This window comes from Tenrec ecaudatus, chromosome 3, assembly GCF_050624435.1.
Source record: "Tenrec ecaudatus isolate mTenEca1 chromosome 3, mTenEca1.hap1, whole genome shotgun sequence".
Lineage (NCBI taxonomy): Eukaryota > Metazoa > Chordata > Mammalia > Afrosoricida > Tenrecidae > Tenrec > Tenrec ecaudatus.
The window spans coordinates 142,825,191-142,852,071 of NC_134532.1; the positions used below are offsets into that span (position 1 = coordinate 142,825,191).

Sequence of the window (26,881 nt, forward strand, 5' to 3'; positions counted from 1 at the left end):
GAATAGAAAGCCTCACCTCTCTGCCACAGAGTGAGTTGTGGTTTCTAACTGCTGACCTCGTGGTTAGCAATCCAGTGCATTGCCCACGATACCACCTGGACACCTTGTGTCTCTACTACTGTGCTTGCTAACCAGTGGTGCTCAATAAAGAGGCATTGAATGAATAAATTAAAAATCTTAACTTTTAGTTTCTAAGAAATAATCAGATAAAGAATGATGGGGGCTCTCTAGCCCATGGTGTAACCAACAAAGGCGGTATTGTGTGCCTCCGAGTTGACTCTAGATCCACTGCGACCCAATGTAATAGAGTAGAAGGGCCTAGGTGGTTTCCCAAGCTGTAATCTTTACAGGATCAGCTCTAGAGTTCTTTTCTCCTAGAGCAGCTGGTCTAACCTTTTGTTATTAGTCAATACTTCATCAAGAAGAGACCACAAATAAAGGGAGAGAACAGTGGAAGGAAGTGGGAAGAATTGAGGAGATAGGATATTATATTTTGAAGAAAATATATGTCATTGAATTAAAAATTAATTTTCTCTGTAAAGTTTTGCCCAAACTACCATAAAAACAACACCAATTCAGAAGTAGTATAGACTCTGGCTTCCTGTAGACAAATGAATTTGTGTAGGGCTGAAGCCATTTCATCAGACCTAATAGACTAGATTGAGGTTGATATGCTCAAAAAAGTAAGAAAAAACGGCAAGGTCTCATTAAATCTTAGAATTTTAATATAATTATTCCCAGCTCATTATAATCTTTATAATCATTTGCATTAGTTTCAAAGCATTACAGAAATAAAATCTTCCCTGCAAGTTAAAATATACCACTTACAGATATTTTCTTTAAATCTTCTAAATATCTAATAAACTTTCAGGCATTCTTAAAAGGAAAACTGGAATGAAATAAAAAGTGAGATTACAAGCTATTATGCATTATAACCCAACACAATGTAATATTTCCATCTCTTGTGTCTATAAAGGCAATTGTAAGCATTACTTTCTTGTTTCTTAAATGTGAGCATTTACAAAATTAGCTACGATTTTCATATTGGTGCTTTCTCTGAGGAATAAGTAGATATGCTAATCTGAGCTGGTTACAAATTTTTAATTGCATAATATCCCCAGTCATCTCTCAGATATTATCTTTATGAGTCATTTTATGCAGATGATGGGGGAGAAAAACATCAAAAGCTCAATTATATTCATTTTTTGTAATAAGGGAATCTTTGCTGTTCTACAATAAATAATAAAAAGCTTCAGTAAAATTGTGCATTTCAAAGATACTCATTTAAGTTAAAAAAATTAACAGGAATATTTGAAAATATAAATGAGAGAGGAGAGTTCCTAGTTCAATGACCTGTGTTATTTGTTATTTTAGGTAAGAACTAGTTAGGTACCTTGTAACTTCATTTATTTTTTAAGCTAAGATTATTGCCCTATTACTGAGATCGCCCATGCATGATGAAGCTATCATTTTGTATATGTTGGACCACAGGTACAATTTGTGCATACCTATTTACTTGAGAGAGGAGGAGGGTAGTTTTATTAAAATAATATCTGCATAGGTTGGAGATGAAAATATATGCTGGAAAGCTCTGTGGGTGAAGACAAACTGTTTCCTTTTGCAGGGCAGGATTTCAGTTCTATACACTGCCTCAATTCAATGAGCCTTCTTTTGCTGCAGCATTCTCACCTGTCTTAGTGCTGCGCACAGAATTTCCTGAATAGAGTCTCAGAGGAGTGGAGGGAGGGGTCTAACCTGAAAAGACAACTGAGGAGACTCTGATTCATTGCTCTGAGTAAATGCCTACTCTTCAGTCACAGTTAGACTCAAATGTCACCAATCAGTGACATCTTCCCCAGCATCTTCTCTCTCATGCTAGAGAGGCCGATGTTTCTCCTCCAAGTTTTTGCTTTTTATTATCTTCTTTTATGCTATGCCTACAATGGTGTAGTACTGGTAGGTATTGCATTGTGCGCCTCAACAGAATATATGTGTTGGAATCCTATCTCTCCTAAACCGGTGGGTGTAATCCCTTTGGGGAAGAGGGTTTCATTGTTACAGTAATTAAGCCATATCAGTGAAAAATGTATACTAAACCTGTTACAAGAAGCATGTTAAATTCACAGACAAGAAACCAAAAATAGAGGAAGCTATAAAGGAACATGACTATTGCCAAGAAATTAAGGAACACCGGGGCTATAAATGTGGAGACAAGGATCTCACCCTTGAAGAATGAGTGACTATAGCCTACCTGAATTTTGAGAACATTTGAATAACAGATTTGATCCACTGAACACTAATGGAAAAAGGCCTGTTAATCTGTGGGATGACATAAGACTATCATACATGAAGAGCACAATAGGTCCTTACAAAGACAGGGTGGGAAGAAAAGATCAAAGTGAATTCTAGAAGAGACTGAAATGTTCTCTTCTTCAGAGAGTAGGCAAATGGAAGAAATGGTCAAGTCCAAAGGCTGAAGAGAAAGTTTCAGAGAAGCTTGAGAGCACAAAAGTTAAGTATTAGAATATTCAAAGACCAGCCTGTATGTTCACGAGGTGTCAACAGGATCAGGTACCCGGCATCAAAGAACAAAAAGTCTTATCATTGTGAATGAGGGGGAGTACAGAGTGGGGACTCAAAGCCCATCTGTAGGTAACTGGATATCCCCTTACAGAAGGGTCACGGGGAGGAGACATAGCACCGATGAAACATACAACTCTCCTCTAGTTCTCTAATGTTTCCTCCCCCACTATCATGATCCCAATTCTACCTCCCAAAGATGGCTAGACCAGAGGATGGACACTGGGACAGATAAGAGCTGGAATCCAGGGAATCCAGACAGATAAACCCCTCAGGACCAGTAATGAGAGTAGCGATACCAGGAGGGGAAGGAGAAGGTGGGAGAGAAACGGGAGACCAAACACAATGATCTACATATTACCTCTTCTCTGGGGGATGGAGAGTAGAAAAGTGGGTGAAAAGAGACATCATACAGTGTAAGACATGAAAAAAAATAATAATTTATTAATTATCAAGGGTCCATGAGGGAGGTGGGCTGGGGCGGGGGGGGGATGAAGAGCTGATACCAAAGGCTCAAGTAGAAAGAAAATGTTTTGAGAATGATGATGGCAACAAATGTACAAATGTGCTTGACACAGTGGATGGATGCATGGATTGTGATGAGTTGTAGGAGCCCCCAATAAAATAATTTTTCTTTAAATATGCAAAGATCTGGAGTTAGGAAATCAAAAGGAGGAACACAGTAGGTCATAAACAAACAACTCAAGGAAAAATGCAAACGTTGGGTTGTTACATGGAAAGAGTAAATGGGCAGCATAGTGATTGACGCAGGGAGCAGCGAAAGAATGAGTCACTGTATGAAAAAGAACAAGCTGACATTTCGCCATTTCAAAGGAAGACGTTCAGAAGCACTGAGAGCATTAGTCGAAAGTGAGGTTCTGGGAATTGACGGCACACCAAATGAAATGTTTCAACACACTGGTGACGCTCTGGAAGCCCTCACTCATTTATGCCAAGAAACTTGGAAGACAGCTACTTGAACAACGGGCTGGAAAAGATCCATATTTGTACTCACTTGTAAGAAAAGGTGACCCAACAGAATGCACAGGTTATAGAACAATATCGCAGACAGCACACGCAAGTAAATTTTGCTGTAGCTCATCCAACAACGGTGCATTGCAGCAGCACACTGACAGGGAGCTGCCAGAGGCTCAGGCTGGATTCAGAAGAGGATGTGGAACCTCGCTGTTGTCAGATGGATCATCGCTGAGAGAAGAGAACACCAGAAAGACGTTGACTTGTGTTTCACCGACTGTGCCAAGGCATGCACTTGTGTGGACCAGAGAAAACTATGGATAAGCTCGAGAAGCAGGAGGATTCCTTAACCCTGAACTCTGCGCATGCAGAGCTTGTATATGCACCAAACGCAGTGTGGGAACACAACCTGGTTTAAAATCAAGACAGGTGCATGTCAGCATTTTGTCCTCTCACCAGTTACCGCATATACTGGAGTATATGCTGACCCGAAGATCAGCCGAGGCACCTAATTTCACCACAAAAACTGCATTAAAAATGTGAAAAGCTTGGCTTATACATGAGTATAAATGGTATTTAACCTATATGCTGAGAAAATAATTGGAGAATGTGGCTTATGTGAAGAAAAATATGACATCAGGATTGGAGGACGATTTATGAACACCTTGGGATATGCAGATGACACAATCTTGCTGGCTGTGCTCATGGAAGCACCAGCCAGGAGATCAAAGGCCACAGCACATTAAGTAAATTTCCTCATAAGACCTCTTTAAAGTGTTGATAAGAGATGACATTACTTTGAGGCCTAAGGTGTGCTTGAGACAAGCTCTAGTATATTCAGTTGCCTCCTATGCATATGAAGTTGGACATTGATTCAGGAAGACTGCAGAAACCTCGACGCATTTTGATGGTGGTGCTGGCAAAGAAAGCGAAAGTACTATGGACTGCCAAGAGACAAAAAAATCAAATCTGTGTTGGAGGATGTACCATCAGAATGCTCCTCAGGAGCAAAGAGAAAAGATGGTGTGGGCTAGTCTCACAGACTTTGAACATGTTGTCAGGAGAGACAGTCCCTGGAGAAGGACAGCATGCTTGCTAGAGTAAGGGGGCAGCGACAAAGATAAGGTACATAACCGCCATGACTGTGGCGCTAGGCTCAGTTATCAGAATGATCCTGAAGATGATGCAGGACCAGGTGGTATTTGGTTCTATGAGCATCGGGTCCCTGGGAGCCGGAAGTGACTTGATGGACCTTAGAACAGCTATTCTTGACAAGCCGCTGAACTTCCGGGAGTCAACCCTGTATCGGTCTAGCACAAAGCTCGACTGTAAGATGAAACACGTGGTAAATAACAGTATGTGCCGAATGCCCCTTTGCAAATTAAATAGGTTACATTTGGCATTGTCTGCTGCTTTCCAGAGTGACAGAGGAAGTAGAGAATCCACCCGAAGAGGAGGCAATGAGGATTTGGTGCATACTGATATGTAAAAGACTGTCCTTAGTCTAATAGCTTTTCTTTTCAAAAATGGTCCCTGTGTTCATTTCCCAGAGCTACCGTAACAAAATGCAGTTGACATTTGAATGACACAACTCCACTTATATGTGAATTTTGTTCAATAATTGCATTTGAAAACTTCTGAAGATTTATGACACACAGTTACAGATGACCCCCATAGCCTAGAAATGCTGAAAAATTTAAAGACAAAGTTAGACATGTCATGAATGCCGACAAAATAGGTAGATCCTAGTCTGTTATCCAGAGGCTGCCTGGTTGTGTAGTAGGTTACAAATTGGACTACTAAGTGCAACGTCAGTAGTTCAAAACCCCAAACTAGTCCATGGAAGAAAGCGAAGCCTTTCTACTCCAGATTTACAGGCTCAGAAATCCCGAGAGAGTGTTCTCTTCTGCCCTAGAGGGTCACCGGAGTCAGAATCAACTCTGTGGTAATGAGTCTGGTATTTTGAGAGGTTGATAACGCCTAACCTGCAGGAGACTAGATAAGGGAGAGATACACACACACATACAGAGAAAGACAGAAAGATAGAGGGGGATGGGGGAAGGGAGGGGGGGAACCAAGCATAGTTTGAAGGGAAGGTGTGTTGCATGAAGATGGTTGATAAATTTGTGGGGATACGTAAGGAGTCCTGATTGCACAGTGCCCTAAATGTTGGGCTGCTAACCTCAGGGTCAGCTATTCAAACTTGGGTAAAACGAGGCTGGCTGCTCCCCCAAAGATTTACTGTCTCAGAAACCCTAAGGACTAGCGAGATCTACTCTAACCTTGAAGGATTGCTGTAAGTTGAAATCAACATTATGACTGAGGATATTTGGTGGTTTTAGTTAGTTATTTTTATAGCAGAATATTACTTGTATGGTTTCTGACAGCTTCTTTGCCCTTCTTTGCCAGGTTGACTTTGGATTTGCAAAGAAAATAGGATCTGGACAGAAAACATGGACGTTCTGTGGGACCCCAGAATATGTAGCTCCTGAAGTCATCCTCAACAAAGGACATGACTTCAGTGTGGATTTCTGGTCTCTGGGAATTCTTGTGTATGAGCTCCTGACTGGCAAGTACGTGTCTTCATGCCATGTCCTGCTGATCCAGCGATGTGCGATGGAAGAGCCGATAAGAGATGCATCAATATAATTCAGCAACTGACTGTTTCTGAAACATATTTGTTATAAACATAATGTCTTCCTCTTCATATATCCCACATATAGCCTACGCCTAGTACAGAACATGCAGAAGAGATTCGCCAGTGGAAGAGAGTGTAGCGAATGCTATGGTTTTCTTAAACAGCAGAGCCAATTGCTTAAATAATCTTTTGTGTGTGTGACAAGGTTTTGATAGTCAAACAGGAGATTGAGCGAGGGGAGTGGAGTTTGGGCCTCCTGTTATGATATGCTCTTTCCTTACCATTGAAGAAATATAGCAAATCATAGTTAAATTAAATCTATCGATCAATTGAGCTAAATTTAGCCCTGTTCTTCTTCCATCTTCCCCCAAAATCATTAACCAGAAATGCTAAGAGAGCGCAGCACTGCAGGATTTAAATTTTAATCCCCTTGTCAACTCCTTGTGAGAAGTGCTAATGAACAGAGACAAGACACAGCAGGGGTTTGAAAAGTTAAAATTGAATTGTCATTCCCAAGGAGACTAATGGGCTGTATTAATGAATCCACAATTCCAAATATTTTACATGCATACAAACACACACTATTCGTAATATCGCCATAGATCTGTAGATCTCTTTAAAAGTTACAAGCACTTGCATGTATTATCTCATTTCAGTCTGGGTGGACTTGTGTGGAAGATAAGGCAGGGTTTTCTAGTATTATTATTTTATGATTTAAATTTATATTACAATTATGATTTGTTTCATATAATAGAAAACTGAATCAGAGAACTTTATGCTTATGGTCAGGGATTTCAATGATTTAAGATGACTGATGTCCTGATTCTAAATATCGTCTGCTTTCTATATCACACAATGGTGCCATATACTCATATCTATTTCTAATATAATGCATAAAGGCACACACACAGAGGAAGTACATTAGTTTTCTTGTTGCGAGGTAGGTTTTGTACCTGAAATGATCAGTAACAGATTTGAACATTCTTATACTGCGTTATGACCAAATATTCTCAGGCCTGATTTCTGTTAGGAGTCGGCTATAGAATGGCAAAAGAAAAACCACAAACAAGTCCCTTGATGAGGAAACAAATCACCACACATAGCCTACAAAAATAAAATTTCGTAGAATTTTCTAAAACTTCATACACTATAGACTTTAATATTTGATTACTTGTGGATGCCTTCAACTTCTTTATTTATAAATATGAAATATCATTTTGTATTATCTGTAGTGAATTTGAAGTGTTCCTTGCTTAAGATTTCTAAGGAAGAAAAAGAAAAAGAAATCCCAGACAGTTCCTGAGAGAGAGATAGAGAGAGGAGGGGGCGGTATTACCTAATGTCTAGGGATTCAAGGAATTCTACTTCAAATATTTGCTCCTTGTCCCTAAGAGTATTGTCAGCTGCATTTCTACAAGCTGCAGAGTCATTTCTGTGACTAACCAGAGAATCAGGGAACATGCAGGCAGTCTTCGTCAGCTGGGATAAGTGGTTATGTAATCACAAACTTCTGCTGTCAAGTTGATTCTGACTCCCCGTGATCCCATCTAACAGAGCTGAACTGTCCCATAAGGTCTCCAACATGGTGAATTTCCCCAGAACCAGACTGCCTCCTCTTTCCTCCATGGAGCAGCTGTAGGCGAGTCTAACCTCTGACCTCAGTTAGCAACTCAAGTCACACCTGCTGCTGCGCCACTGGGCTTCCAAAATGGGGCAGGGAAGCGGAGGGAGGGAATAAGGAAGACAAATGAAAAACCAAATGAAACACATATATTGGAGGTGCTCAGATGTCCTTGATCTGTTATAAATAATATAAAGTCATGAAATTATTTTTATAATGGCATTAAGGGACAAGCAGAAGAAAAGATCATTTTAAATGCCCTGAAAGTCAATTGGTAAATGAAATAACATTAAAAATTTAAAAAACCACACACAGGATAGCTGTTATATAAAAAATAAACGAAAGCATAACAGTAATGATTTTTGTGCCCTACCTCATGTCTTACAAAAGAAGCACAGATGACTGGAAAGTTGGTGCATGGATGTTATTTGAAGTTTTTCATCAAGTGTGTCAACTCTTAGTATCAAATGGTCTCACATATAGCCTAGAGTCAGCAGATTAGTTTCCCAAAGTTTAATTTAATTTTACAACATTAAACAATTTAATATGCTAGATTGTATAGCATGTTTTAAAAGCACAAGGTCTGCTTGTAAGTGTTATCAAATCTAGTTGTCATTTCTCAGTTATCTTACTCTTTCAGTAACATTTCTCTGGAATTCTCTGTTCTGCGGCTTTCCCCACTCTCCCTGCTCTTCCCACACTGTTGGCTCCCGCTCACTCTCCACGGTTTGATCTTTCTGGTCTTTCAACATTGGTCCTACTGCAAGCCTTGACTTCCCTTTGGTCTCCTCCCTCCCTGAAGGTTTAAAGACCATGGCCATACTCCTATTTGATGACTACCCCAAATCATGCCTGAGTCTTGAACTTTCCCTTGGATGTAGATACATAAATATAACTGCTGGCTCAGAACATAACGCTTCCCCCCACTCACCACAACCCACTTGCGTGTCACCCCGTTCTCTCTCCTTTTAGTAAATCACAATTCCATCCTTATAGGCACCTAGACCACAATACATTAGCATTATTTTTTATTTCTTTCTTCTATCCATGTGCCACATTTTACCATTTAGCAAACTGGTGGGCTTTACTTTGTAAGTAGATCAAGAAACCAACCATACTTCACCACTTTCGCCAGTACCACCAACCCATTGTTCGGTGCTTTTCATTCGCGCCACTACGATGCTGACCAGTTTATTGCCCACATATAAACCCAACAAGCAGAGAACAAAGCAACTCCCCTTGGCTGTTACACGTCAGGGCCTCTGACTTAAGTGCAGGCCCCAATTCCTACTACTCCAACTTACTGCCATCAAGTTGATGCGAACTCAGAGCAACTCTATAGGACAGAGGAGAACCGCCCCTTGGGGTTCCTGGACTGTAACTCTTTACAGGAGCACAAGGTCTCATCTTTCTCCCCTGCAACTGGCTGCTGGCTTCAAATGGCTGACCTCGGGGTTGGCAGCCCAACCACCAGGGCTCCGCGAATTCTGCCCAGAGCCCATTAGACCTGCAGGATGTCACAGTCAGGTCCTATGGTGCCTTCCTGCTCACTCCATCCATCCACGCACACTGTCCTTGTGTGTGCCGGGAGCACCCCAGGCCCACTGCAGACTTCGTAGTTGCTCGACCCACAGGCACTGAGTTGGTTCATTTACTCACGCTCTTCATTCACATTCTGTTCATCAATTTATCAGAGTCTTTTTTCCTATCCTGTCTTAAAGTCATACTCCTCTCTATCAGTCTCTACAGCCTAGTTTAGTGTTCTTTTCTTGAGTCTCACCACGTGAAAAACTGTATAAAGTGTGATTTGGTAAGTGCTATGAAATGAATTCTTGTCAAGCAGATCTCCATATTTACTACAAAATAACACAAGAAAGTAAAGAAGAAAGGGAGATCGGGAGGAAGGGAATAAATGATGCATTTCCGCATGCCCCTTAGACTCTACTTCTAACCTGCCCTGTTTTGAACTTTCCTTAGCCCACCATTTTCTGGGATAGACCAAATGATGACCTACAATTTGATTCTCAAAGGAATTGAAAAAATAGATTTCCCCAGAAAGATAACAAGAAGACCGGAGGATTTGATCCGGAGGCTTTGTAGGTGAGAATGACAATGTTAGCCATAGGAACTGAAGTCACGCGTTGTCTGGGGGAAATGTAAAGGCTCACAATACCTGTGTCACGCATTGTAAAAGTGGGTGCATGTTTAGTTTGTATTTTATTTTGTGTATGTTTTGGTTTTGCAGTCTAACTTAAGACAGAATCACCAAAACAAAATATGATCAATGTTGCCATCCAATCAATCCCCAATCATGCCGATCCTGTGTTGTAGAGGAGGACCGGACACCATAGGGCTTCCGTGGTTGAAATCCTTAGGCTACTCCACCAAGTGGGTTCACACTGCCTACCTTTAGATTAGTGATCCCGTGCGAGCGATTTGTGCCACTTAACAGAGTCATAGTAGCTGTTTATAGAGTAAAAGAGAGCCACGTTTGTTCTTGTTACCTTTGGAAATCATCATTATCTGTTACAGAGGAAAATGTTCAGCTCTACTTCATTGCAGCTCACTAATGGCTTGGGTTTCTATGACCTCATCTGTATGTGAAAATTGGACGGTGCATAAGGAAGACCAGAAATGAGTCAGCACATTTAAATGGTGCTGTTGAAGAAGAATATTGCCAGAAAAGTAGACCAGTCTGTTTTCGAAGTACAACCCGAATGCTCCTTAGACGTGAGGATGGCGAGCCTTCATCCCATGGAATTTAAGCTTGTTATCATGGGACACTGGTCCCTAGAGAAGGGTGTTCTGCTTGGCAGCGTGAAGGCTCAGCAGATAAGAGGCAGACCCTTGGTGAGATGGTTTCACACAGTGGCTGCAATGCTGGACTCTAATAGGACAGTGCTGGAGAGGATGGTGCCGGACCAGGTGCCACTTCACTGTATTGTGCGTGGGGTCGCTTTGACTCCGCACCAACTAGATCACACCTAACCGAGGATATCTGTCTGCACACATTCCCTTTCATTTTTGACAAATTCCAATTTTCCTTGACTTAAACATCTTAAATGCCACATTCCATTTATTAATAGATGATGCAGGTGTTTCTTACCATTGTGAGGCAAGCCGCATCAGCAAATGCAGGTCCAAAATGATTTACTCCATTTGTGCCATTCAGACCCACTCTGCTAGTGGTGTTTTGAGTGCCTTTCACCCGAGGTCTCATCTTCTCACACTGTACCAGACAGTGTTCAGTTGTCAGAAGTCACTCCTGTTTGTCTTTGTCTGAAAACTGACCTCTGTGGGTGACCCTGCTGGGATTTGGAGACCCCAGGCGCAGAGTGTTCTGTGTCAGAGTGAAACGGGAGTCAGAACAGTACCACACTCTGACAGGAGAGTGGCTGCTTTCATCATCAAAGAGAGCACTGCTTGGTCTATTCGGAAGCGCTCTGCTCTTGGTGACAGTATTCATATTCCTAGACTTCTAAGGAGGACCAATTCATATGATGATTACTCCACTTTATACCAACCACTATTACTAAATTTGAAGAAAGTCAAGATTTTTATTGCAGTAAACCTTTTGGGAAGCTATAGTTGACTTCCCTCTTGTCAAGACGCATGGGTCCACACTCCATCCTTCAGTACTTACTCTGATACCAATTGTTCCTCCCACAACACTCTGCTTCTACGCTGGGTTCAGTAAGTCATTGCAATGGCCACACAGAACTCACAGATAATGCTCCCAATTATGGGGGCTTATAAAGGAGATTAATAGGTTATCAAAAGTTAGGATCAGGAAACTGTAACAATCGAGTCTTTAGACCACAGCAAAACATCTCCTCAGCCAGCAACCAAGTATCTCTGTGGTCCTCAGCTTCTCGGTCATGTGGTCCTTTCGCCACTACCTCCATCTGTGGACAGGAAGCCCACTCGGTGCTCTGTCTCCCAGTCCCATGTTCTTGCCATTGCTTCTCGGGTTCGGTACGGCAGTCTCCGTGCCATAATCTGATGCCTCTAGTCTCAGCCTCGGCCGCTTCACACAGAGGTTGCTGACGTCCTGAGCTTTCTCACCACTTCCCAGAAGGCTCATCCTTAGCAGCCGGGGAGTGATACTGAAAATCGACCAATCCTATTTGTGTAGTCCCACCCAGGGGAGTTACAGAGACATGGAGAAAAGCCCTGGTAAGAAATTTCACTGCACATTGATCAACTTCTGCAATCTACAATTGATCATGTATCTAATCCAGAGGCATTGATAAGGAATCGTGGATGTGATAGCAGAAGAAACTCTGAAATTTGCTCATGAATGTACAGTAACTAAAGGGAAAGGAAGAAATGATGAAATTTTAAAAGCTCAAGAGAAGGTTGCAAGGGGCCAGTTGAGAGAATGGAATGTGAAAAAAATGTGGTAGAAAACGTAAAAGGAAGACCATGTTTAGTGTTTCTCAAACTGTGAGAACTGAATAAATGGCTCAAACTTCAAAGTGCAGTAGTGAATAATACTATTGGCAAATTTTTGAAAAAATAAAGGAACATCAAATAAAGTATGGAAAACCACACAATCACTATACCAAAAGGACGGTATTCAGTGTCCAGCCATTTCAGATGGCTGCATACATCCAAGAACCAATGGCCCTTACTGCAATGGGACACTGAAGGTAGACTGAAGGCATGGGGGAAAAACAAGGCTCCGGGAACTGACGACATGTCAATTGTGATGTTTCAATAAATGGATGTACCAATGGATGCACTCATTAATATTCGATGGGACATTTAGCAGGCAACTACAAAGAAAGGTGATCCAACAGAGTGTGGAAATTCTAGGGCAATGTCATTAGTATAACACTCAAACGAAACTTTAAAGAAAATAATTTTTAAATGGTTGCCACAGTGCAGTGGCAGAAAACTGCCGCAAAGTTGAGCCTGATTCAGAAATGGATATGAAATGAAGGGAATTACTGGTGATGTTCTATGGACCTTGGCTTAAAGCAGAAAATATAGAACAGGTGTTTACCTGTGTTTTACTGACTATGCAAAAGCATTAGACTGCGAGTCTTAATAAATTATGGAGAACATCATGAAGCATGGGAACTCCAGAACACTTAATTGTGTTCATGTGCAACCTGAGCTCATGAAGACAGAATAGGTGACTGCTGCTTGGTTTAAAATCTAGAAAGGTATGAATGTGATTTCAAATTGTTCACTGTAGTTAATGAACCTGTATGCTGAGCAAACCATCCAAGAAGCTGGGTTATATGAAGAAGAGTGTGGCATCAAGATGAAAGGAAAAGACTCATGATCAACTTTCTATAGGCGAAGACACACCTTGCTTGCTGAAGTAAAGAGGACTTGGAGTATTTAGTGATGTAGATCAATGAATCCGGCCGTAAACTATGGATTACACCTCAAAATAAAGAAAACAAAAATCCTCACAACTGGACTGACCAAACAGCAGCATGGTAAATGAAAACAATAGTGAAGCTCTAATATTTCATTTTACTTGGATCTCCAATGAATGCCCATGAAAACAGCAGTAAAATAATCACATTCCTTGTATTGAAAAAAGGTGCTGCAAACGATCTCTTTAAAGTGTTAGCGAGCCAAGATATCACCATGAGGACGCAGGTGCACCTGACTCAGCAATGGCATTTTCATTTGCCTCATATGCCTGTGATCACTGGGTAGTGAAGGAAACCAAAGAGGAGTTGGTGCATTTAAGTTATTATCTCGGGGGAGAGAAAAATGCAACATGATTATACCGTGAACTTCCAGAAGAACACACAAATCTGACTTGACAAAGTATGCCCAGACTGAGTCTTAAAAGTAAGAATAATAGGGTTCTTTTACCAATTTTGCAAATGTTATCTGGAGAGACTAGTCCCTGGAAAAGGACACTATGTTTGGTAAATTAGAAAAAGAGCAAGACCCTCACTGAGGCTGATTGACCCAGTGGCTTCAACAATGTGCTCAAACATCACAATGGGTGAAAGACGCATGATTGAGCAGTGTTGTGTTCTGTTGTTCTGATGGTTATTGCGCACAGGGTTGCTATTAGTCGGATGCCAATTGAGGCTTGTTGTTGTGAGGTGCCATTGAGTCAGTTCCAACCCATAGCAACCTCATGCACCACAGAACAAAATACTGCCTGGCCCTACACTATCCTCACCATCATTACGCTGCTAGAGCTCCTATGTGCCAATCCATCCCCTTGAGGACCTTCCTCTTTCTTGCTGCCCCTGAACTTTAACAAGCAAATGTGGCAAACCCCCTGCTTGTCCTAGAACTGTGCTCCAGGGACTTTCCAAGGCAGTGTTTCAGAAGGAGATCACCAGCCCTTTCTTCCAAGTTGCCTCTAGGCAGATTCTGCCTCCAACCTTGGGTAGGCACACGAACTCACATCCCTTATTCTAGTTCAATTCTGGGCTCCTCCAGGGGGACGTCCATCGAGGAAGCTGGTTTTTGTACAGTAACAAATTTATGAATGTTGTTAAAATGAATGAATGAATGCCTAATTAAATATTAAATTTTAATGTAAACCTCATGCATAACCATTGTTAACTGCTCTTATTTATTTTTCAATTTCAGGCAAAACCCAACAGAACGGTTAGGAAATCTGAAGAACGGTATCAATGACATTAAGAAACACAGGTATCTGCATCGATTCTTTGTCCAGAAAAATACCGTCATCTTGAAACTTCTCTTAGGTTACTAAGGACCCTTTACAGACACTCAGCTTTCCAGTTGGCACTTTGGGTTTTTTCTGTGACTAGAGGTAGTTAACAGTATGAGTTTCAGAGTGATTTCCCTAAAACTAGAATTAATAGAGATTTATATAACCTGGAAATTCGTGTAAAAATGGGTGAAGTTATAAAACCACATCCCCGACTCATAACAACTGAACCTTATATCCATTGTTATCTTAAAAATATGCATATCACTGTGGAACTTATACAGAAATGAAGTACTAGTTTTGACATAAGGTAGAACCCCGGACCTCGACACTGATCCGTTCTAGAAGGAGCATTGAGATGCAATGCAGTGGAGTTCCGAATCAATTTTTTCCCATAAGAAATAACTGAAAAAGGGATTAATATGGTCTTGACCACCAAGTTTTTATATTAACCTTGCCTTTTTATACAAAACATTACACAGAAATGTTGAATAAGTTCAGAGTTAAATAATATAACTTAAATAAGAAACGCAACATTAAAAAAGTTTTAACTGCAGTATGGCGCCTACCTTGGGACTGATGAGGATCTGGATCTGAGCACAGGATGTCGGGAGAAGCATTGTTTGGAAGGGGAATCCCCTTCCACAAAATCACCTGGAAGCTGCTTTTCAGGAGTTTTTTCCCCTTTGTCTTTTTCACTAGAACCTGGCTGGTTTTCTCTTAAAAAAAAACAAATCAGTCTCATGTGGTCTGCTGCTGGCATTTCCTTAACTGTTTTTCTAAAAGGGTTTACTAAATTCTCATCACCAGCAATATCGATAACACAATTAACCAGTTCCTTATCATGAGGATTCTTTTATCAAAAACAAACCCGAAAAACAGTACAAAAAGCCACAAAAACTAAGTAAATTATGGCAAAACGCTTGGAGCACAGCTGCAAAAGGTGAATGACGCCAACTAGCGCCCAGTGACCGCAGCACGAACTGCCTTTGTTGACAAGATTCACGTGGCGCGGGCGGTTCGATGTTTAGGTCAAGCCTCGAAGCAAAATCGTCTCCACGTTTCCCGTGGAAATCCAATTACGTGGAGCGCTGCCGCGGCGGAGTCCCGGGTTCACTGGAGACTGGATCAGTCACGTGGGGGGTTGTCCTTGTTGTGGTGTGGCTATTCAAAAGGCAAACACGTCAAGGGTTAAATTGCATTCTATCTCGGTTTTAAGGAATCGGGTATACTTAAAAAAATTTTTTTTCTTTGAAATTCGCTCTAAATTCTGACACCTCCATGCACGGTTCACTTTCAGAGGGAAGGACGTCAGTGGTCCCGCGAGCCTCGAACCGTGTTTTTCCCCGGCGGTGGTCAAGCGGGCACCTTTCCCAGTTCTCCAGTGTTTTAAAGCCGGCTTTCAAAATCACTGATAACTTCCATACGATATGTTCCCTGGTGTCATGAAATAGTCAATGCGAGCTCAAAAGACATTTTCCCTTTTCCTTTTGAATCAATGCTAGGCTAATTCTCGCAAGCCTGGAGGTGTTCCCATTTTGATTTTGAATTAAAAATATCAGGAAAAATTAATGCTATAAAAATTAACTGGGGGCTTTAATTTTGCTATCTTTTGATATTTCATTTCTCTGAGGAGTTTTTTCTTCTTCTTTTTTGGGGAAATCTTAAGGACACATCAACCTCTTAGGAAAATGAATCTAGAGACTCAGCGGAATCGAAATCCCTGTTGATTTTCCTTAACAGTAGTGGTGCAGCTTCCAAAAGGACAAAACAACCTCTGAGCGGTTAAAGCGGCTCTATGTATTCATGAACTTACCAAATCAGAGCCAAGTATTCAGCATTGTCAGTTCATATCTGGCTCTGCCTGAAGGGTGCCTTGGCGAAGGAGGGCGGAGGAAGAAGCAAACGAGAATGACGCATCTGTGCGTTGGATAGACTTCAACGTGCTTGTGGTCCTCTATGGCTCTTTGTCCTCTTTTGGACTGCCTTCAGAACTAACGCTCATTATTTGTTTTAGATTCCAATTTATTTTTCTTCCCACACTGCATGCTGTTATCACAATTTCTTTTCTCATTATAAAATGACACATAAACACACCATTCATAGTGAGGAAACAAGTGGCCTGCCAATTAAAGCCGTGGGTTCAGTAGCATTTCCCTCCTTTCTCTCATGAAAGAAGAGTCTCCAAGTTTTGCTCTGGGGTAGCTAGGAAATGGAAGTGAGATAATTGTTAACAGACATCAGCTTTAGCTTTTACTTCTTATTTACCTGAGGCTCATTTAAAGGTGGCTGTCAGATCAGTAATTGGATGCACATGCAAATTGATGCTAAAAGATTTTCTCAAGTCAGCATGGTGATAAAGAATTTTGAATTTTCTTTCCTGTAGGGACTAATTTCCAATTCTTCTTAATAGCCTCAATAATGTTTGCCACTTAGGGTGGGATAAGAGTGCAGAGGGGGGTAGAATTCGCTAATAAGAGAGAGCAAACTTACACAGTGCCTGCCCACCACGAGCCCAGAAAATGTGTAAGCTTAGTTTCATTTCATTTTTGGAGCTTTCCAAAATACAAACATAGAAGGGAAAGCAAAATTGAAAACCAAATCTCTCTCTGCCTCCACAAAAGTCCCCCAGTTTTATAGGGGTTCTACTGAGTATGTCCTTGGAACTAAATAACTATGTGTATATGTATATATATATTATTATTATATATAATCAAACCCTGCCAATGCTGACTCATAGTGGCCTCCTCTGGGTTTCTGAGCCTGTTTATTGGAGTAGAAAGCCCTGTCTTTCTCCTGAGCTGCTGCTGGTGTTTCTAACTGACAACCAGGCAGTTTGCAGCCCAATGCATTTATACATTTCTAAAGTTTCACTTTAAGTTGTATCACTTTCCTCTAAGGTTAAAAATTTTTATTTTTAATTTTTCTTATAAAATTATACCTTTTAAATTGATATTAAAAACAATCATTGTAATAATTTATTAGTATTAGTACCAGGCTAGTCCAAGGAGCTGGAGGTTGTTGATGTACTGTTCCAAGATGTTCTACTTCTTCATTTTACCCCAGCCCTCTCTGGAGTATCTTGCATTTAACTTCAAAGTTCCACAGAGACTCACAAACTTTAAAGAAATGTCGGGGTACTGTTAAGTCCCAAATTCAAGGTCAGGCAGAGGGAAGCCAGATGCTGGATGGAGAACCTGTAACCAAAAATGCCCCAATGCAAGTGCGTCTCCTTTTGACCCAGGTTCAGTAGAGAAACAGAGGAACGGCCTTTGTGGAGGTGCATTTTTCTGTCATTTAGCAGACCCTCCCCAAGGGGAAACCAAGGATGGGGTCTGAACTCAAACTTTCTAGTAAAGTAGAATCTAATGATATCCCCAAGAAAAGAAAGGGTTCACGCTTTCTACGAAAGTCCGTCTTAATCCAGCTCTAATCCTGTCCATCCCTCCAGAAGGGCCTCGTGCTCAGTAAAACAGAGGTGGAGAGAGAGGACGGCCTTCATTAGCTGGGTGGACCCAGCAGCTGCAGCAAGGGCTCAGGCAGAACAATTGGGAGGATGGTGCAGGCCTGGGCGGCGCTCTGCTCTCTAGTACACGGGTCACTGTGAGTCAGAAACGACTCCATGGCACCTCACAACCAGCAACCCTGTCTGTCTGTGTCGCAGAGAATACCCTCCAAAATTATTGTGTGAGTTTGTCCACTTTAAGGGTAAAATCATCTTTCCTAATATAAATACAGAGACTCTCTTCTGTGTTTACTACCAGCCACCTGATGGCCTTGAATGTACTTAGGGGGACCCTGTGTGTCAGAACAGAAGTGTGTCCATTGCGATTTCAGTGGCTCCTTTCCAGGGCGAGCTCTCCAGGCCTCTCTTGAGAAGTGCCACTAATCTTTCAGTTAGTAGATGGATTTTTTTCAAACTACCAATCTTACGGTTGGCAGGTGAGTTTTTACCCTTTTGGACCTCCAGAGACTCCTTCCCCCTCCCCTTTGAATTATTTATAAGCTAAATATCAGTCCTGTGTCCCAGGGGCGATTATGTTTGTCAGTGACTTTGATGATGCAGAGTTAGTGGCTCCACGGCTAAGTGGAGGAACGGTGGTTCAAACCCACCAGCTGCTCCATGGGCGAAAAGAAATAGTGATTTTTCTCCTGAAGACGTGACAGGTTAGGAAAACCTACGGGTGATACTGCTCTGTGTTACCAGGTCCCAAAAGAGTCATTATGCATCACAATCAACTCGATGGCACCTCACAACAATAACACATTAACAGGGTACAATTAAACCTTTCCTATTAGATGGAGGAATCATTTTTAATCTTTTCATGTTACTTTTAATGCTTCAAGTTGCTGAAATTGTTTTCAAAAATAGCCTCTTCATGAAGAAGCAATTTCTGGGCCATTGCTGCCAATATTTCTTCTGTGAATATGTTTCACACATGAGTGCAGGATGATGTTTGCATTACTTAAAATGCAGGCCATGTCAAAAATCCAAGTATTAAATGAATAGTCACTTATTTTAAGTAAACATTTGCATAAGTCAAATTATAGCAAGTACTCAGTAAGCAATGCATTTTCACATTTGCAGTTTGATTCAGAAAGGTAATAGTGATGGTTTCTATTAATAGTTATGGAATAGCTGCTACACAAAGGAGTCTAGGCGGTGCTGGGGGATGGGCGCTGGGTTACTAATAGAGAGGAGGTCTCCTTGCAAACGCACCAGCCACTCCTTGTCAGAAAGACGATGCTGTCAGCGCCCATAAGGATTAACACTCCCACTAGCAGAAAAACCAGGTAGGAAGCTGTTTCCATAATGCAGGTACGAGAGGTAACGGTGGGTTGGGTCCACGCCGGATGGATGGGAGGTGCTAAGAACTACCAATTACATATGACCGAAACTTCCTTGAGAAAAATAGCATTTAGTACTTTAAATCTTTCCGTTGTCTCTCAAGTTCATATCACATGGACGTGATTTAAATATTTTTCATTAAGGAAATTAAATTAGAATTTTCTGAACATTTTTTTAATGAGCCCTGGTAGCATAGTGGTCAGCAGTTCAAAACCACCACCTGCTCCTTGTGAGAAAGGGCTTTCTATTCCCATAAACCGTTACAGTCTCTGAAACTCACAGAGGCAGCTCTACTCTGTCCTATAGGGTCTTTATAAATCAGTATTGACTCAATGGCAGTGAGTGAGTGGGTGAACATTTAAACCGAATAAAAACCATGGGAATAATATGATTTATTTAAAATAGGCTAGTGGTCACAGACTTGCAAATTCCCCATATTTACCCTCCCTTCACCACCAATGAATATTACAGAAGACTATGATTTGGCTATTGCAAATTCAAAATCAATGGAGAAAAAAAATAAAAGCTCACTAAAACATTTGTATTAAATAAATCTTTCCTGATATAAACAGGGAGCCTTAGTGATGGAGTGGGATATGTGTTGGGCTGGTAAACACAAGATCAGGTGTTCAAAACCACCAGCCTCTTCTCTGGAGAAATGAGACTTTTCACTCCCATAATGAGTTACAGCCTCAGGAACCCAGAGGAACAGATTTTTCCTGTCCCATGCAGTCAACTCTGAGTTGGAATGGACTTGATGGCAGTGAATCTGTTTGTTGGAGTTTGGATCTGCAGGACAACTAACTTTGACAGCATCTCTAAAAGGAGTTGTATTCATTCTTAAAAATAGGGAATCAGATCTCAAATGTAGATAACGTGGTCCTAACAAGATGCCACAGCATGAAAGCTCTCTAAGATCTTGACTGCACCCGAGAACAACAATAGTTGATGGAGTGAGGTCACTGTAGAGGAGGACACTTAATCTATGGTCCAGGACAGAAGTATAGCTCAGATGTATGGAAACTCATTGGTGTTGAGTTGGTTCCAAAGTAGAACAGTCCCCTATGGCTTCTAAGGCTGTAATCTTTACAGAGAGCCACATATTTCTTCTACCACATTTTTCTCTTAGAGACCTGGTGGATTTGAATCTCTGACTTTACAGGTAGCAACTTAGTGTTTCACTACCAGGGCACCTTCCTCTGTAGGTGATGAGGATGGTGGTTGTTAGGTGCCATTGACTTTGTTCAGACTCACGGCAACCCTGTGCACAACAGAGGCAACGCTGCCTGGCCCCATGCCCATCTCCTGCTTGTGATGTCTGATCCCACTGTTGTAACCACTGGGTCAGTTCATCTGGCTGAATAGTTTCCTCCTTTTCACCACCCTTTGTTTTTGAGGCGTAACGTCCTCTTTCAGGGACTGGCCTCTCTGATAACATGTCCAGTGTACTTGAGATGCCTCTCCTTTGAGCAGCATCTGGCTGCACTTTCTCTAAGACACATTTGTTTATTTTCCTAGCGTTCCATAATACTATCAATATTTTTCACCAACGCCACCCTTTGGAATGCATCAATTATTCTCGTCTTCTTTATTCCCTTTCCAGTTTTCAAGTACACATGAAGTAATTGAATATTGCAAGGCTTGAGTCAGGCAAGTCTTAGTCCTCAAACTGACAGCTTTGCTCTGTAACACTTTCATAAAGTCTTGTGCAGATGGCTTATCCACTGCAACACGTCATTTGGTCTCTTGCCTGCTATTTCCATGCCCAGTAATTGTGGATGTGGGGATTTTCTTTTAGGCTTCCGACTTCTCTGTGAAATAGGGAGAGAGTTGAGACAGAGGATAAACAGTAGGTGCTGGCAGTTCTGGAACAGAAAACAAAATGTGAACGATGATTCTGCAGGAATATGAGAATCGGTGTACCCAGGCGATTTAGAACAATAGCTAAGTTGCATTAACAATTGCCTGCTGATGTTACTGACATGAGTTTAATGTAACACCAAATAACTAGCATCATTTATTTTTTCTTGTTTTTCTCTGACCTCTTTCAAAGGCAACAAAATGATTTTGACAGTTGTTGTCATGCTAATGATTTATCAGACATGTAATTTCCCTCTGTCCTTTTCTTACTTCTTAGGTGGCTAAATGGTTTTAACTGGGAGGGGCTGAAAGCCCGGAGCCTTCCATCACCTTTGAAAAGAAAGGTATGCTATTTACTATGTTACCATATTGATGATTTTCCAGGGATTTTCTTCTCTGTAAATATTAGCATTTTAAAACAGATGTTAGATTTGTTTGAAAGTTTCCTCTTGTGTTGTTCAATAAAGGGAAAATAAAGGTAGCAGCCTGATGCTGCTTACTCCATAGCATCAACAGGGATCTTCAATGTCCCTGCAGATAAATAGAATGTATTAAAGCAATGGCATTTTATTTAGCATGAATACCATTATCGTAGCACAGATGCAAGTGTTCAGAGCATTGTAAGAAAAGAAAATGAGAGTGGAAGGGTTATGTTATGGTGATGTCACTTTGAAATCCTTCTTACTTATCCCCGCTCCAAACACCTGAACACTATGTTGTGGGATATCATAAATAATGATCTATCTGCTGATAATTCAATGATGGCATATGGCCTACTTAAATTTGTCTGAAAGCAAAGAGTTGGAAACAACCTATTTTTCAAAATAATTTTATACTGAAGTCAGCTCAGTCTTTCAGCAGGGTCTCTAATATTGTCCCACTATTTGGACTACTGGGAGATTTATGTGGGATTATATGAAGTTTCAACCTTGGTGAGACATTTTTATGAAATAGAATGCTGGCATTTTTTGTTTTTTAAATATTCACTTTTAACATAATCTTTTCAATATGTTAAAAAGGAATAGACATAACTCCTCTCATTATCTTTAGGAAACAACTTCTAGGGCCATCTAGTTCCTACTGAATGGCATTCAGAGACCAAATATACTTGGGTCTAAAGAGGGAGATTTTATAAGGCTGAGCCTATGACTCAAGAATGATGATCAGTGGTCTTTCCCTTGCATATAACTTACAAGTTTGTGCAGTGTGATTCCAGTGTTCAATAAAAAAAAAACTTTCTTCAGATAAGAGTATGCTAAGTCATTGTCACCTTCACCTTTGTTGTCATCCCTTCTGTTTATTAGCTCAGTGGACCCACAGATCACAGATACTTTGACAAGTACCCTCCAGAAAAAGGGATTCCTCCAGATGAGCTGTCCGGCTGGGATAAAGACTTCTGACAGTCACCAAGATAATTATGACGTTTTGACTACAGAAGAGGACTCTATGAATTAATAACCCATCTCTGATTATTTCTCTCTTTGGAGTATTCCAATAACTTTTGGGAGACCATTATGGGAAAGTAAATGAGCTTTGGGTGGAGGAGGTGATTCTGAATTATAATGTCTCATTTAAGTGTTAATTATTCACATACTCGATTTGCTTTTCTCAAATGTTACAAGCTACCCCGCTCTGCTCCCCACCATTAGAACTGCTTTTGTTGAAGAGGCGTCATTTATTCTGCCTTCTGGTACTCCATTCCAGTCATGCTAGTTTGAGATCTAATGAGGTTCCAAAACGCCTGCCTTCAAGCTGCAATGTCATGCACTAGAAGGAAGATTATTGGTGAATTTTGGAAGGTTTCCCCAGTTCTCAAAATGCCAAGTAACCATTATGACATCTTAAAATGATGGCTTGCCAAAATCTTGCTAATACAGGGGGGCTTTTCTTGACTCACCTGAATTCAACCTAGAAATGAGCTGTTATCATCCTGTCCCTAGACACATGGAGAAACTGGTACCAGTTTCTAAAATAAATGGGTTAATTAACCCAACCAGGCAGTTATACTCTAGTGGAGAATCTAAGGGGAAAATACTATTTCATTCTCCTATGACTAGTTGGGGTACTTCTAAAACGTTTCTAAATCCTGGCTAGAGGTGGCTGTTCTGTGTAGTTAAGTAATGTGACTACAAAAATGTCTTAACATTCATAATAAGTCTTCCCAAAACAAAATAGGACACACAGAAGAATAAATTATAGAAGCTTTTTCTTCTGATTAAGTGTGCAGCAGAATGAAACTAAATGGTAAACTTGCTGACTCTTTGAAACTCAGTTGTTTGGCCCAATTCCATGAGGGTTGTTATTCCTAAGCCACAGGGTATAGAAGAGCCTTAATATTCAATGAAAATCCCATTGGGAAATGTTGATGTGCTGTAATCCCTGCTCAGGTAGGAACTCTTTTTAAAATCAGTTAAGTCATGATACTGTTTATAACTCTAGATTGCTAAGATAGGCAAGCCCCTGGGGAAATGACGGGAAATAAAAAGGCCGTCGAATATCTGTCCTCCTTCTGCTTCCACCTTGCAATCTTCCTGAAGAAAGAATATCGGGTAGCTTCACTATCCCTGCAAGCCAGTACCTAAGTATGTTTTGAGTACATTTTAAAAAATGTGTTTATTATGATCATTCCCCCTGTACTCCCCTTCCAAAATGGATGAGAAACAGAGTTTTCTTTTTAAATTTATAAATATATATATTTTTTTGTATTTGGGGTAGAGTTGACACAGAAAATTAGGTTCCCATTTAATAATTCCTACACATATTGCTCAGTGGCATTGGTTACAGTTTCCACAATGTGCCAGCACAGTGATTAATTCCATTCTGGGTGTTTTATATTCAGTAAATACGGTTCCCTGTTCGCTTATGCTTTCCGCTTTGCTTTCGAACAATTGTTGGCCATTTGGTTTCATGCAAAAGATTTTGTAGACATGCACAGTCCTCACAGGTAATTCCCTTATTTGGGGAGCTGGCCTGCTAGTTAGCTAAAAGGTGACTTCACGGGGGTGTTGGCTCAAGGTTTATGGAGTCTCTCGGGGTGATAGTCTTGGAGAGTCCTCTAGACTCATCCGGACTTTTTAAGGATTTCGGTTATGCGTCATGGTTTCTCCCGTTGTACCCTGCCCATCTGTTTGGGCTCTCCTCAGAAAGGTTGGCCGCGGTCTCTGAGCTCCATCAAGGCTTTCTGGGCTCAGGCCACATGAGTCCTGCAGACTGCTACTCCTGGACACTCGTTCCTTTCGGTGCCTGTGGCTCTCCTCCTCCCCCTTTTTGCCTGAATGAGAAGAGACCATTACTTGGCATTTCTTACATCTTGTGAATCTTACAGAGGTCGAATCACATCTAAGCTCCTCTGTTATTCAAGCTTCTGACTATATTTTCATATGATACTGTTTTATGTGGAAGGAAGCCTCTCCCCCGGCACACCTCGTGTGTTTGGCATTCAGAGAAAGTCAGCGGGAGGCTTCCTGCAATGTTAGCACAGGAGGGAGGCCCAGCCCAAGCAGGTGCCCCCTTAAGTTGAATTTCCACATCAAGTATCCCTTTGCTGAACCAAAGAGTTTTGTTTGTTTCGTTGGTTGGTTCTGGGGTTAGTATTTTTAAACATTATGTATTGTACATAGATGAATCATTTTTAATAGGATTGACATAACCTGCTAAAAGAATTTCTATGATTTTTAAAAGATTTTTATTTGCATTTGGTTTGTATGTACTGTATGTTTTCCCATGTATATATTTTTAAAGTACCAGCCTAGAGTTTATGGGCAGTGGGCATCCTAACTGCACAGCGGTAGCAGAGTGCTGCTCTAAGAGGGGCTCCGCAGTTGTAACTCGAAATGAACTCTCATGTAGAGGAATAAAAACGGGAATTAGAGGTTATTTTGTCTAGAATTAGTTATATTATTATGTAATCCTCACATACAGTTTTAATATGTTTTAGAGTACTTTATGACAGTGAGAAAATTCAGAGTGAATTCTCCTACAACTATAATCCTAATGTTGTGATTTCATACTGGTACTGGCTTTCTCACCTGTGAACAGTGAGTAAGGTAAGGGTTAATTTAGAGACCTGTTTAAGGGACTAAACAGGATCTCTAGAGAGTCCTTTGCACGGTATTTGGGAATAATCCACGCTGATTAAATGGTAGCTATTGTAACTCTCTCAATTAACATGAAAGGGGCCTTACTAGCCATTCACTCCAGAATCTGACACATTGGGATCCATATACAGAATTGTATCAATCTATATTTGTCCTTTATTTTTTATTATAAAGCTTGAAGTAAAGATTATTGCTTAAAGCTCAGTACATTAAATAATGAGTTAATCTTCATCATAATGAAGTTACTCACTGAAGTCACTTAAAGTTGAATTTTTAGGAATTATAAATATGTATGTATAGACAAATATATTCTGCATTTCCCTATTTTTCATATATATATGCAGCTATATACACACACATTTAAGAAATAAAGGCACAGATAGGTGCCCTGGTGGGATACTGATTAGGAGTTGAGCTGCAACAAAAACCCCCTAGCAGCTCCATGGGAGATAGACTTGACTTTCTACTCCTGTAAAGAGTTACAGTCTCAGAAACCCACAGGGAGGTCACTATGAGTCAACTTTGACTCCATGGCAGTGAGTTTGTTTCATTTTTTGTTAAAGGTATACATATATATATGTATACACACATACTGTCATCAAATCAATTCTAACTCATATCCACCCTATAGGCTATAATGAGAGAAGTGCTCCATGGCGTTTCTGAGACTGTACCGCTTTACAGACGCATCAATTTTCCTACTAAAGAGCAACATCACCATGAACTTGGAAGTGGGAAGCCCAGTGGTAAGCCAATTGCTCCACAAGAGGATTTTGTTGTGTGTACACACACACACACACACACACACACGAGGGTGAATTCACAAGTATTGCTCTTCAGGTTCCAATGTTTACGTGAATGGTTTTACTCCTAACAAGATGCCTTTTAAAATATGCGTTAAGCTGGATTCTCTAGAGAAGCAAAGCCATGATGCTTTTATGTGTCTGTGTATAGAACAGGTTTTATACCAAGAAGTGTCTCAAAGGGACACACAAGTGATTAAGTCCAGTCTGGCTCACGTCCTTTGGTAGACTGGAAGCTTCTAGCGTGTATGCTCCAGAGGCTGATGATCCAGGAAGCAGGATTGTGAAGCATGGGCACCACCAGGGGGAGCAGCCAAAGTCAAATGCATCTGGAGTCAGCAGCCTGCTGATGGCTCCTGGGATTAGTAAGCAACATGACAGGAGGTTGATGAACCGGATGCAGGATCCGATCCAACAGAAGCGACCAGCTTTCCCATGGATCTGCGTCAAAAGGAGCAGGCCACCCACACTGTCAGGGAGTCTTTCTTCCAACTACATCAAGGCTGTGACTAAATGAAAGGGGCTTCGATCCACCTAATCTGCTGTCTGTGCCCAGAGTTGATGAGGTTATGTTACTTCTCATTATGGACTTGATTACACTGTGTTGGATCACATCATGAGAATTCTATCAATGTAACATCTGTCCTTTTTTGGTTGTTGCTGTTGTTTCTCCCCTCAATGTACTGAGAATCCTGGCCCAGCCAAGTTGACGTTAAACCTATCACAGGTCTCTGCTGTCAGTGGATGGCCACAGACACATTTTCTTAGTAACACACATGCCTCAGTCTCAGTAG

At 41.0% G+C, this 26,881-nt stretch overlaps 1 protein-coding gene across 2 annotated transcripts in view; it reads left to right on the plus strand.

Moving 5' to 3' along the window:
* Positions 1-22,587, plus strand: part of PRKG2 (protein kinase cGMP-dependent 2) — a 98,040-nt gene extending 75,453 nt beyond the window's left edge. For both annotated transcript variants that reach the window (XM_075544911.1, XM_075544912.1), the window contains exons 14-18: positions 5,965-6,128; positions 9,792-9,914; positions 14,394-14,456; positions 21,465-21,531; positions 22,492-22,587. In XM_075544911.1, coding sequence (XP_075401026.1) covers positions 5,965-6,128; positions 9,792-9,914; positions 14,394-14,456; positions 21,465-21,531; positions 22,492-22,587 — 513 coding nt within the window. The remainder of the gene's footprint in view (positions 1-5,964; positions 6,129-9,791; positions 9,915-14,393; positions 14,457-21,464; positions 21,532-22,491) is intronic.
* Positions 22,588-26,881: the final 4,294 nt, after the last annotated feature.